At 34.9% G+C, this 14,115-nt stretch overlaps 1 protein-coding gene across 19 annotated transcripts in view; it reads left to right on the plus strand.

Moving 5' to 3' along the window:
• Window positions 1–14,115, plus strand: part of Plp (Pericentrin-like protein) — a 164,469-nt gene that overhangs the window by 117,248 nt on the left and 33,106 nt on the right. For 11 of the 19 annotated variants that reach the window (XM_073981187.1, XM_073981179.1, XM_073981188.1 and 8 more), the window contains 3 exons: window positions 3,625–3,792; window positions 7,399–7,593; window positions 7,660–8,166. In XM_073981187.1, coding sequence (XP_073837288.1) covers window positions 3,625–3,792; window positions 7,399–7,593; window positions 7,660–8,166 — 870 coding nt within the window. Of the gene's footprint in view, window positions 1–3,624; window positions 3,793–7,398; window positions 7,594–7,659; window positions 8,167–13,469; window positions 13,813–14,115 lie in introns of those variants that run through there. The other 8 variants (XM_073981184.1, XM_073981185.1, XM_073981193.1 and 5 more) reach the window with 2 other exon arrangements.

Genomic DNA, 14,115 nt, shown 5'->3' on the forward strand with positions numbered 1-14,115 from the left:
CTCCGCGTGTCCTCAAAATCGCCTCATCTGTTTTAAAACTCGACGTGTCCTCAAAGTCGCCTCAAAATCTGTTTACAAACTTCACGTGTCCTCAAAGTCGCCTCAAAATCTGTTTAAAAACTCCACGTGTCCTCAAAGTCGCCTCAAAATCTGTTTAAAAACTCCACGTGTCCTCAAAGTCGCCTCAAAATCGGTTTAAAAAATCCACGTGTCCGCAAAGTCGCCTCAAAATCTGTTTAAAAACTCCACGTGTCAACAAAGTCGCTTCAAAATCTGTTTAAAAACTCCGCGTGTCTTCAAAGTCACCTCAAAGTCTGTTTAAAAATTCCGCGTGTCTTCAAAGTCGCCTCAAAATCTGTTTAACAACTCCGCGTGTCCTCAAAATCGCCTCATCTGTTTTAAAACTCCACGTGTTCAAAGTCGCCTCAAAATCTGTTTAAAAACTCCACGTGTCCTCAAAGTCGCCTCAAAATCTGTTTAAAAACTCCACGTGTCCTCAAAGTCGCCTCAAAATCTGTTTAAAAACTTCACGTGTCCTCAAAGTCGCCTCAAAATCTGTTTAAAAACTCCACGTGTCCTCAAAGTCGCCTCAAAATCTGTTTAAAAACTCCACGTGTCCTCAAGGTCACCTCAAAATCTGTTTAAAAACTCCACGTGTCTTCAAAGTCGCCTCAAAATCTGTTTAAAAACTCCGCGTGTCTTCAAAGTAGCCTCAAAATCTGTTTAAAAACTCCGCGTGTCTTCAAAGTAGCCTCAAAATCTGTTTAAAAACTCCGCGTTTCTTCAAAGTCGCCTCAAAATCTGTTTAAAAACTCCGCGTGTCTTCAAAGTCGCCTCAAAATCTGTTTAAAAACTCCGCGTGTCTTCAAAGTCGCCTCAAAATCTGTTTAAAAACTCCACGTTTTCTCAAAGGCGCCTCAATATCTGTTTAAAAACTCCGCGTGTCTTCAAAGTCGCCTCAAAATCTGTTTAAAAACTCCGCGTGTCCTCAAAGTTGCCTCAAAATCTGTTTAAAAACTCCACGTGTCCTCAAAGTTGCCTCAAAATCTGTTTAAAAACTCCACGTTTTCACAAAGTCGCCTCACAATCTGTTTAAAAACTCCAAGTGTCCTCAAAGTCGCCTCAAAATCTGTTTAAAAACTCCACGTGTCTTCAAAGTCGCCTCAAAATCTGTTTAAAAACTGCACGTGTTAATGTCCTCAAATTCACCTCAAAATCCGTTTAAAAAATCCACGTGTTAATGTCATCAAAGTCGCCTCAAAATCTGTTTAAAAACTGAACGTGTCACCAAAGCGGCCTCAAAATCTGTTTTAAAAACTCCACGTGTCCTCAAAATATGTTTAAAAACTCCACGTGTCCTCACAATCGGTTTAAAAACTCCACATGTCCTCAAAGTTGCCTCAAAATCTGTTTAAAAGCTCCACGTGTCCTCAAAGTCGCCTCAAAATCTGTTTAAAAACTCCACATGTCCTCAAAGTCGTCTCAAATCTTTTTAAAAATCCACGTGTCCTCAAAATCTGTTTAAAAACTCCACGTGTCTTCAAAGTCGCCTCAAAATCTGTTTAAAAACTCCACGTGTCCTCAAAGTCGCCTCAAAATCTGTTAAAAAACTCCACGTGTCCTCAAAGTCGCCTCAAAATCTGTTTAAAAACTCCACGTGTCCTCAAAGTCGCCTCAAAATCAGTTTAAAAACTCCACGTGTCCTCAAAGTCGCCTCAAAATCTGTTTAAAAACTCCACGTGTCCTCAAAGCTGCTTCCAAATATGTTAAAAAAACTCCACGTGTCCTCAAAATCTGTTTAAAAACTCCGCGTGTCTTCAAAGTCGCCTCAAAATCTGTTAAAAAACTCCACGTGTCCTCAAAGTCGCCTCAAAATCTGTTTAAAAACTCCAAGTGTCCTCAAAGTCGCCTTAAAATCTGTTTAAAAACTCCACGTGTCCTCAAAGTCGCCTCAAAATCTGTTAAAAAACTCCATGTGTCCTCAAAGTCGCCTCAAAATCTGTTTAAAAACTCCACGTGTCCTCAAAGTCGCCTCAAAATCTGTTAAAAAACTCCACGTGTCCTCAAAGTCGCCTCAAAATCTGTTAAAAAACTCCACGTGTCCTCAAAGTCGCCTCAAAATCTGTTAAAAAACTCCACGTGTCCTCAAAGTCGCCTCAAAATCTGTTTAAAAACTCCACGTGTCCTCAAAGTCGCCTCAAAATCTGTTTAAAAACTCCACGTGTCCTCAAAGTCGCCTCAAAATCTGTTTAAAAACTCCACGTGTCCTCAAAGTCGCCTCAAAATCTGTTTAAAAACTCCACGTGTCCTCAAAGTCGCCTCAAAATCTGTTTAAAAACTACACGTGTCTTCAAAGTCGTCTCAAAATCTATTTAAAAACCTCACGTGTCCTCAAAGTTGCCTCAAAATCTGTTTAAAAACTCCACGTGTCCTCAAAGGCGCCTCAAAATCTGTTTAAAAACTCCACGTGTCCTCAAAGTCGCCTCAAAATCTGTTTAAAAACTCCACGTGTCTTCAAAGTCGCCTCAAAATCTATTTAAAAACTTCGCGTGTCTTCAAAGTCGCCTCAAAATCTGTTTAAAAACTCCACGTGTCCTCAAAGTCGCCTCAAAATCTGTTTAAAAACTCCGCGTGTCTTCAAAGTCGCCTCAAAATATGTTAAAAAACTCTACGTGTCCTCAAAGTCGCCTCCAAATATGTTAAAAAACTCCACGTGTCCTCAAAGTCGTCTCAAAATCTTTTTAAAAACTCCGCATGTCTTCAAAGTCGCCTTAAAATCTGTTTAAAACTCCACGTTTCCTCAAAGTTGCCTCAAAATCTGTTTAAAAACTCCAAGAGTTAGGGTTCGTCCCCAAAACTTATTTAAAAACTCCAAGAGTTAGGGTTCGTCCCCAAAACTTATTTAAAAACTCCACGAGTTTGGTTTCGTTTCCAAAAATTATTTAAAAACTCCACGAGTTAAGGTTCGTTCCCAAAAATTATTTAAAAACTACACGAGTTGATGTTCGTTCCCAAAAATTATTTAAAAACTCCACGAGTTGATGTTCGTTCACAAAAATTATTTAAAAACTCCACGAGTTGATGTTCGTTCACAAAAATTATTTAAAAACTCCACGAGTTGATGTTCGTTCACAAAAATTATTATTCCACGAGTTCGACACCCTAAAAATTCTTTAAAAACTCCACGAGTTCGAATCCCCAAAAATTTTTTTAAACTCTCCACGAGTTCGAGACCCCAAAAATTCTAAGTGTTCTCAAAGTCCTCCAAATATTAAATTTTATAGAGTTTAGACAATTTTTAGTTTTAAATTTTTTAAATATTTTTATTTTATATTATAGACGTTATAATATAGAAATTATTACTTCAAATAAAATTTATTATCGATAATTGTCTAATTATTACTTATATTTTCTGGTATTAAAAATTATAATATATACATTTTATATATTTTAATTTAAATTTAAAATTTTGAAAAATATAAATTTATATATTTTATAAAATATATATAAATTATATAGTTTAATAGTTATAGTAATAATAAGATTCCCCTAAAATTAAGTAAAAATATGAAAATATACATGAATACAAAATGAAACACCTCTCATTCGCTCGCACCTACTCAGATTGATACTGCGGACAAACAATTGAAAGCTACCCGACAATTCCTCGAAGAGCAGGCCATTGAACGTGAACAGGAGCGTGATGAGTTCCTGAAGGAAATCGAAAATCTAAAGGCTCAATTACGAGATAAGGAAAAGGAGCGATCATCATATGCCAATGCCTCTGAGGAGGTGAGTTTAAAATTGCGATTTTGTAGAAACATCATACAAAATCTAACTACCTCCACCTGTTGCTATCAATCAAACGTTCCCTACTGCATTTGGTTTGGTTTTCTCTGTTCTTTTTCCTTTGCTTTGAAATGGTTATGGATCTTGTTTTTATTTGGGTTTGAAGGTTTAAATTTCCTTATAATTTACAACTTTTGCTGCTTTGAAATTAAATTTTTTTTATGAATTTTTGATATTGTTTTTGAATGAAATTGCTTTTAATTTTTATAAATATAAATTAGTTTTAAGTTGTGTGTCTTTTATATGAATTGGTATTAGTATTTGCTATATTCCTGTCCTTTGCCTTATACATATATTATTTTTTATATTTTTTTCTAGTGGTAATGGTTTTATTATATTTTTATGGAATATGTACCTTTAGTTTTATTTTGTATATAACATAATTATTATTTTTTATAAGAGAATATTTCATTTCCATTCTTTGTAATTTTAGACACAGATTGTGGGCCTTGTAGACCCAGAAATGCATCTTGTTGTTAGTCAAAGTTACGTGATAATTTGTAATATTTTACAAGAGAGTTGTATAGGTGTTCAGATTGTTTACGAATTTTGTCTAAAAAATTCTTTTTAAACTCTACGAGTTCTCAAAGTTGCCTAAAAAATTCTTTATAAACTCTACGAGTTCTCAAAGTTGCCTAAAAAATTCTTTATAAACTGCACGAGGTCTTAAAGTTGCCTAAAAAAATCTTTATCAACTCCACGAGGTCTTAAAGTTGCCTAAAAAATTCTTTATAAACTCCACGAGGTCTTAAAGTTGCCTAAAAAATTCTTTATAAACTCCACGAGTCCTCAAAGTTGCCCAAAAAATTCTTTATAAACTCCACGAGGTCTTAAAGTTGCCTAAAAAATTCTTTATAAACTCCACGAGGTCTCAAAGTTGCCTTAAAAATTCTTTATAAACTCCACGAGGTCTTAAAGTTGCCTAAAAAATTCTTTATAAACTCCACGAGGTCTTAAAGTTGCCTAAAAAATTCTTTATAAACTCCACGAGGTCTTAAAGTTGCCTAAAAAATTCTTTATAAACTCCACGAGGTCTTAAAGTTGCCTAAAAAATTCTTTATAAACTCCACGAGGTCTCAAAGTTGCCTTAAAAATTCTTTATAAACTCCACGAGGTCTTAAAGTTGCCTAAAAAATTCTTTATAAACTCCACGAGGTCTTAAAGTTGGCTAAAAAATTCTTTATAAACTCCACGAGGTCTTAAAGTTGCCTAAAAAATTCTTTATAAACTCCACGAGGTCTTATAGTTGCCTAAAAAATTCTTTATAAACTCCACGAGGTCTTAAAGTTGCCTAACAAATTCTTTATAAACTCCACGAGGTCTTAAAGTTGCGTAAAAAATTCTTTATAAACTCCACGAGGTCTTAAAGTTGCCTCAAAAATTCTTTATAAACTCCACGAGGTCTTAAAGTTGCACAAAAAATTCTTTATAAATTTCACGAGTTCTCAAAGTTGCCTAAAAAATTCTTTATAAACTCCACGAGGTCTCAAAGTTGCCTTAAAAATTCTTTATAAACTCCACGAGGTCTTAAAGTTGCCTAAAAAATTCTTTATAAACTCCACGAGGTCTTAAAGTTGCCTAAAAAATTCTTTATAAACTCCACGAGGTCTTAAAGTTGCCTAAAAAATTCTTTATAAACTCCACGAGGTCTCAAAGTTGCCTTAAAAATTCTTTATAAACTCCACGAGGTCTTAAAGTTGCCTAAAAAATTCTTTATAAACTCCACGAGGTCTTAAAGTTGGCTAAAAAATTCTTTATAAACTCCACGAGGTCTTAAAGTTGCCTAAAAAATTCTTTATAAACTCCACGAGGTCTTATAGTTGCCTAAAAAATTCTTTATAAACTCCACGAGGTCTTAAAGTTGCCTAACAAATTCTTTATAAACTCCACGAGGTCTTAAAGTTGCGTAAAAAATTCTTTATAAACTCCACGAGGTCTTAAAGTTGCCTCAAAAATTCTTTATAAACTCCACGAGGTCTTAAAGTTGCACAAAAAATTCTTTATAAATTTCACGAGTTCTCAAAGTTGCCTAAAAAATTCTTTATAAACTCCACGAGTCCTCAAAGTTGTGAAAAAATTCTTTATAAACTCCACGAGTCCTCAAAGTTGTGTAAAAAATTCTTTATAAACTCCACGAGTCCTCAAAGTTGTGTAGAAAATTCTTTATAAACTACACGAGTCCTCAAAAATTTGCATAAAAAATCTCCACGAGTCCTCACAGTTTCCTTAAAAATTCTTTATAAACTCCACGAGTCCTCAAATTTGCATAAAAAATTCTTTATAAACTCCACGAGTCCTCCAAATTCCACAAAAATGCATATATTATGACCCCATCTATACCTCAAATTTTGGATTTTTGATGGGAGAATTGGCTGGAAAATATTAATTGATGCAAGCATACTTTTAGGCGGAATATTTGAATAGTAAAATTTAATTCATAAGTTTTTGCTTCTTGGGTTCAAAAATTCCAATATTTTTCTAAATATTTTTGTTTGTTAAATTGTATTCATGATTTTTATTTGAATTGTTTGTTTTAGACTATTTTAAGATATTTTTTATTTGGTTACTGGTTCATATATACATATAAATTTATATACATATTAAATATATTTTTCTATTTCAATATTTTTGGTTTAAATTTGCATGTTTTGATTTCGTTTGTAATTTTGTAATTCTAAGGTTTACTAACAACAATTTTTATTAACATCAGCACTTGAACATACATTTTTCGCACATTTTTAACACATAACTAAGTAAAAACACTTGGGCCTCTTTTTACGCAGAAAAAAAATAAAAGTAGTTCTTGTTTTAAGACACCAAAATATTAGGAATATTTCCTCTTTCTCTCTAAATTTAGTATTTTTTCTAATATTTTTAAGTTTCTGAAGTCGTTAAATGCTGTAAACAGAGGCCTAATTGTTTCCCTTTTAAATCTAAAGCATTTTCTAAGCACCCATCTGCTTTCAATATGTTGTGATACAATTTCAAGGTTATTGTCTGCTCAACTTTTGTTTTGTTTTTCAAAAAAGAAAAAAAAAAAAAAATATAATTTTCAAATTCTATTTTTCGCACCTTGGTCACCTCACCCTCTGCTTATGTCTTTCACACTTTTACATCATAAACAAAACATAAATAAAAATATTCAAATTTGTTCTCAAAGTTAATAAAAAAATAAAAAAAAAAAAACAATTAAATACGGTTATAATGGACAATTTTGAATACAATCTATCGATTTGAAGTGATAATATTTTCATTTAAAAATATTGATCCCCTCTAGCTTCCTTATAACCGTGTTTGACTGTAATAAAAGCAGACCACCTAAAACTAACCTAACCTAACAAATAATTTTGTGTTTTTGCACGCTTCAATAATACAAAAACAAATACAAGTTTTTCAATTAAAAAAAGTAAGTTTTAACTCAACAAACTGAACTAATCACGTTTTTTTGTTTTCTGTTTGAATTTTGGGTTAAATGTTTAATTTTCTAATTTTTTTTAATAAAATAATTATCACTTTTAATCTCTACAACTTCCGAATTTTGTCATTTAGGTGGAACATTTAGAGTCGCAAATCCGTGATTTGACTCAACAACTGCAGGATTCGAATGCCAAACGTGATAAATTTGAAGTGGAACTAAAGGCCTCAATTGATAAGATTTTTGTGTTGCGTGAAATTATATCCGATTTGGAGACACAGGTGGAGACTAAGGCCCTTAATGAACATGTTATGGGTGAAAAGGTTAAGGTAAGGAGACACATAAACATTTTTTTCTTCAAGATACCCTCAAAACTCTAATTTTTGAACTTTTAGCAACTTGAGGACTACATCAACTCCCAGTCACGTTCCAATGATGCCCTACAAATGGAGGTGCAGTCCCTCAAGGGGGAAATAGAACATGGCTATCAAATGCGTATCAATCAGTTGGAAGAAAAGCTACAAAACATAAGACCCACCGCAGAGCAAAGTCTCATCATGGATCAAGTTGTTGAACAGTTAAGGGATATTGAAAATACCCTTGAGCAAAAAACTAAAGTTCTCGAGTCATTACATCAATCGAATGCCAGTAGTGTAACAAGCCTTAATTGTCCTGAAGATATTTCGGCAAGAGGTGTGGCTTCCAGCTCATTGCCAACCAACATTGAAACACCCAATCAAGGTTCACCCATCCATCCATCACCGCGTCAACACTCCTGGACCATGGAGGGGGTGCAACGTGTTGTCGATAAGCTATCTAAACATTCACGTGTTGAGGAGGCTGCCGTCAAGCGTATACGTGATTTGGAAATGCAAGTCAATCAAATGCGTGCCAATTGTGTGGTGAGTACGCAAGAATTTGAATTTTTATAGCTTTTACGATACAATGGGGGGTGAATTAACACAAAAAGCTTTAATAATATTCAAGTTTTAAAATGATGAAAGCTTATATGAAAAGGAAAAGTTTTGAACTGTTATAAGTGGAGAGCTTTTATAACAGTTTAACATAATTGGGAGTATTTTCATACATAGACTAATGAAGGTGTAGACGAAGAATTGTTCTCAGCATGTTAGTTAGTATGCTCTGTAATAGTTAGATGGCGTTAGTAGTATTTTTTTTTTAACTTGAGCTAATACACGACATATTTGAGTGAAAACCATAGCATATCGAGAACATATTGAGTGGAAGGGCAACATCTTTATGCATAAACTAATAAAAGAATAGACAGAGACATTTTAGTGTGCTTGTTTTTTGTAGATGGCGCCCATCCATTCAATATGCTCTCGATATCCTGAAGTTGTCACTCAAATATGTAGTGTAGTAGCTCCATAGACAAAATAATCAATAGATAGAGAGTTTTAATGTGTTAATTTTTTATAGATGTTGCCCTTCCACTCAATATGTTCTCGATATGCTATGGTTTTCACTCAAATATGTCGTGTATTAGCTCAAGTTAAAAAAAAACAAGTGAGCAAAGGTTATAGTCGGGACGGGGCCGACCATGTGATACCCTACACCACTACCCCTGTGCATAAACTTTTCACTGGTAAACATTTCTTTTAGGGAATATAATCCGACTACCACCAAAAATAATATGCCTCTTTCTCTCTGGGACCCCCATAAGCAACCAAAATTTCGTGACCATCCGATCAAAATTACGACCTGTAGCTTGATTGCAAAAAATGGAAGAATTTGATGCATTACCCACTATTGTGGTATCTCCCTTGTTTGGCCACCTTCGCCAACCTGCTTTACACCAATGTAAAGGTAATATTTTCTTCTTCCATTGACAGGCTTTGCCGTTGGAATACCCCTACCAGAAGCCGATATATTCACAAAGAATAAAACTTTGAATATGTCTCCAAATGAGTTTTTCCCCATTCCGACCCCTACATATTATCCGACTATCACCAAAATCAATAGGCTTCTTCCTCTGTGGGGCCCCCATCTACCCCCAAAAATTTCGTCACTATCCGATCAAAATTCCAACTTGTAGCGTGATTACAAAAAATTTATATATTGGGTATATTACTGAATTTTGCAATATTTCGGTTTGCTTTGGGAGTATTTTCATACATAGACTAATGAAGGTGTAGACGAAGAATTGTTCTCAGCATGTTAGTTAGTATGCTCTGTAATAGTTAGATGGCGTTAGTAGTATTTTTTTTTTAACTTGAGCTAATACACGACATATTTGAGTGAAAACCATAGCATATCGAGAACATATTGAGTGGAAGGGCAACATCTTTATGCATAAACTAATAAAAGAATAGACAGAGACATTTTAGTGTGCTTGTTTTTTGTAGATGGCGCCCATCCATTCAATATGCTCTCGATATCCTGAAGTTGTCACTCAAATATGTAGTGTAGTAGCTCCATAGACAAAATAATCAATAGATAGAGAGTTTTAATGTGTTAATTTTTTATAGATGTTGCCCTTCCACTCAATATGTTCTCGATATGCTATGGTTTTCACTCAAATATGTCGTGTATTAGCTCAAGTTAAAAAAAAACAAGTGAGCAAAGGTTATAGTCGGGACGGGGCCGACCATGTGATACCCTACACCACTACCCCTGTGCATAAACTTTTCACTGGTAAACATTTCTTTTAGGGAATATAATCCGACTACCACCAAAAATAATATGCCTCTTTCTCTCTGGGACCCCCATAAGCAACCAAAATTTCGTGACCATCCGATCAAAATTACGACCTGTAGCTTGATTGCAAAAAATGGAAGAATTTGATGCATTACCCACTATTGTGGTATCTCCCTTGTTTGGCCACCTTCGCCAACCTGCTTTACACCAATGTAAAGGTAATATTTTCTTCTTCCATTGACAGGCTTTGCCGTTGGAATACCCCTACCAGAAGCCGATATATTCACAAAGAATAAAACTTTGAATATGTCTCCAAATGAGTTTTTCCCCATTCCGACCCCTACATATTATCCGACTATCACCAAAATCAATAGGCTTCTTCCTCTGTGGGGCCCCCATCTACCCCCAAAAATTTCGTCACTATCCGATCAAAATTCCAACTTGTAGCGTGATTACAAAAAATTTATATATTGGGTATATTACTGAATTTTGCAATATTTCGGTTTGCTCACTTACGCCAACATACTTTGCATCAATATAAACGAGATATTTTCTTCTTCCATTGACGGGTAATCCTTTTGGAATACTCCAACCAGAAGCGGAGATATTCGCATAAAAAAAAACGTTGACTTTTCTCCACATAAGCTTTTCGCTTAGTCCGACTCCTGAATATTATCCGACCATCACCAAACTAAATAGGCTTCTTCCTCTGTTGGACCCGCATCAACTCCCAAAAAATTCGTGACGATCCGATCAAAATTGCGACCTGTAGCGTGATTACAAAAAAATTGGAAAATGGGATGCATTATCTACTATTGCCATATCTCGGCTATTTGACCACCTACGACAACCTACTTTACATCCTTGTAAAGGTGATATTTTCTACTTTCCTTGCCAGGTTTTGCTTTAGATATACCTCTTAAAGAAACAGAGATATTGGCTTAGAAATAAAACGTTGACCTTTCCCCAAATAAGTGTTTGCCCATTCCGACCCCTGAATATTATCCGACCATCATCAAAATCAATAGGCTTCTTTCTCTTTGGGACCCCCATTAACCCCCAAAACTTCGTGACGATCCGATCAAAATTGCGACCTGTAGCGTGATTACAAAAAAATCGGAAAATGGGATGCATTATCGACTATTGCCATATCTCTGCTGTTTGACCACCTACGACAACCTACTTTACATCGTTGTAAAGGTGATATTTTCTACTTTCCTTGCCAGGTTTTGCTTTTGATATACCTCTTAAAGAAACAGAGATATTGGCTGTAAAATAAAATGTTGACTTTTCTTCAAATAAGTGTTTGCCCAGTCCGACCCCTAATTATTATCCGACCATCACCAAAATCAGTAGGCTTCTTCATCTATGAGACCCCCATTAACCCTCAAATGTTCGTGACGATACGATCAAAATTGCGACCTGTAGCGTGATTTCCAAATAAATAGAAAAATGGGATGTATTACCGACTATTACGATATCTCCGTTATTTGGTTACCTACGCCGACCTAGTTTGCATCATTGTAAAGACGGGATCTTCTACTTTCAGAGTCAGATTTTGCTTTTTGAAATTTTTCAACCAAAGCTGTGATATTCGTCAATATAATTAAAATCGGAAAAATTAAAATTGGGGTTTTATTTGCTACTATTGTGATATCTTCGTTGTTTGATCACCTACGAGCACCTGCTTTACATCATTAGAAAGGTGATATTTTCTACTATCATTGTCAGGTTTTGCTTTTGGTATACCCCATATAGAAGCTGAGATATTCGCTTTGGAAAAAAACGTTGTCATTTTAACCACCTAAGTTTTTTGCCCTTTCCGACCCCTAAATATTATCCGACCATCACCAAAATCAATAGGCTTCTTCCCCTCCGGGACCCCTATCAACATGCAAAATTTCGTGACGATCCGATCAAAATTGCGACCTGTAGCGTGATTACAAGATTTAGATGGACAGACGGACAGACGGACAGACGGACGGACGGACGGACTGACGGACGGACACACATGGCCAGATCGACTCAGCTCGTCGAGACATTCATTTTGGTATATATAAGTATGGGTCTGCGACCATTATTTCGATGCGTTACAAACTTTTTGGCCAAAACCAACTTATAATACCCTCCCCACATAGTGGTGTAGGGTATAAAAAGGACCATGTTTTGGTATAGCCCCCATATAACGGTGTCTATCGATATTCGGTATTTTGAGCGTTTTGGCTAGATTTTTTGGCAGAACTACCCGTAATTAGACATTTGATGTTCCCTACAGTCACGAAACTTCTTCACAAATTGTCAACATAGGTCCATGTTTAGGTACGGCCCCCATATAACGGTACCTCCCGATTTTCGTTATTTTAATGGTTTTAGCTAAATTTTATAACTGAACTACACGTAACTTCACTTTTGAGGTTCCCCGCAGACACGAAACTTCTTTACAAAAACTTTTCAACATAGTTCCATGTTTTAGTATAGCCCCCACATAACGGTACCTCCCGATTTTCGATATTTTAAAGGTTTTACCTACATTTTTTTGATTGAATTACCAGTTAAGGTTCCCTGCAGTCACGAAACTTCTTAAAAAAATTGTCGACGTAGGTCCATGTATCGGTATAGCCCCAATTATCACTATAAATTTTTTTTTTTCGAAATAGGTCCAGTAATTTTACATTTGAGATTGCCAGTGGTCACAAAACTCCTCCCACAAAAACTGTCAACATAGGTCCATGTTTTGTTATAACCGGTATCTCCCGATATTTGGTGTGTTGAGGGTTTTAGCTACAATTTTTAGCTAAACTAGATGTAATTTGTCATTTGCGGTTTCCAGTTGTCACAAAGCTCCTTCACCATAGGCTTCTCCAAAAATAGGCACCATATAAAAGTGCCGCCCGAATGAAGACATTTTAGGTACATTATCTGATATTTCTAGGTACCCACTTAAAGTTTGGGACAGGAATGAAAACTAATTATTCCTTTTTAGTTCAGAATATTTTATGGCGGATGGTATGAAAAGTTCGGCCTGGCCGAACTAAACGCCTTTTTAATTGTTTTCCTTTATATTTTCGTGTCGCTAAAACTGCGTCCATAGAAAGTTTTTAGTACATAGTTACTTCATTAAAGCACTCCCATCCCTGGAAAGCTTTTTAACGTATAGCTTTCTGTTTTGCAAATCGAATTCAAAAACCATTTCAAAGCAACTTTCCCAGTATTTCTACAGAATGCATTTTCAAATTGTCTGTTTCCGCTCACTTAACATCATCCAACCCCCCAAACAATTCCCATAAACGCACAAAATCTCCTTCCTACATATCTATCGATCTATAGCATTTTATGATCTCTGTGCTGTTGTCAGTTTGTTGTTGTTGATGCTCATCTCGTTGAGAGATGTGTAGCATCATCTCTGTCTGCATAACATCATTATTTCATTCAATTACCCCACATTCCCTCCCTCTCCACCTACATATTCCTCTTTATGTTGTTGTTGTTGTAAATTTTAAAATTTTTCTGTTTATATCCGCTTTTTCCCGTAAACACAATTTAGAACGGTTAGTCTGTTTTCGATCTCTCTTGGAAGAACATTCACCCTCGCCAAACAGCCAGCTAACCAACCAAAAAACGGGAAAATATTGTTTTGCGCGCCAATTAAATTTAATTCAAAAATTTGTTGTTCGTTTAAAAAGAGGCAAACAAAAAGAGACTTTACAATTGCAAAAATGTAGTTTGTTTTTCGTTTTATAAAAATTTGTATTTTTTTATAAAAATTGAGAATAATTTAAAATCCATAACCATGTGAATTTTTTGTGGTGGTGGAATAACACAAATAGTGATTTGTTTTGTTGTTACCAATGTTGCAAAAACATGTAACCTTTAAAATGAGCCCGTTCAGGGTAAGTGTTTAAAGTAATTAGTTTTTTGTTATTTCCAAGTTTAAACAAATTGTATGACGATTTTAATAGTTTATTATAAGTGTTTTTATAATGTGTGAAGGATATATGCAATATTTGTATATAAAATGTTGAAAAAAATATTGTTTTGTTTTCATTGCCAAATTTTTTATGTTATTTTTTCTAATTAAGAACAACAACTTGCTTTGCGGCGTGGGACAGGTGTAGTAGTGTATATTCAATACATATTACACTAACAAAAACGACATATTTTTATAATTTATTATAGGAAATAATATTTAGTGC

The sequence above is a fragment of the Musca autumnalis genome, unplaced genomic scaffold (genome assembly GCF_047663935.1).
Source record: "Musca autumnalis isolate F117 unplaced genomic scaffold, ASM4766393v1 scaffold_4, whole genome shotgun sequence".
NCBI lineage: Eukaryota > Metazoa > Arthropoda > Insecta > Diptera > Muscidae > Musca > Musca autumnalis.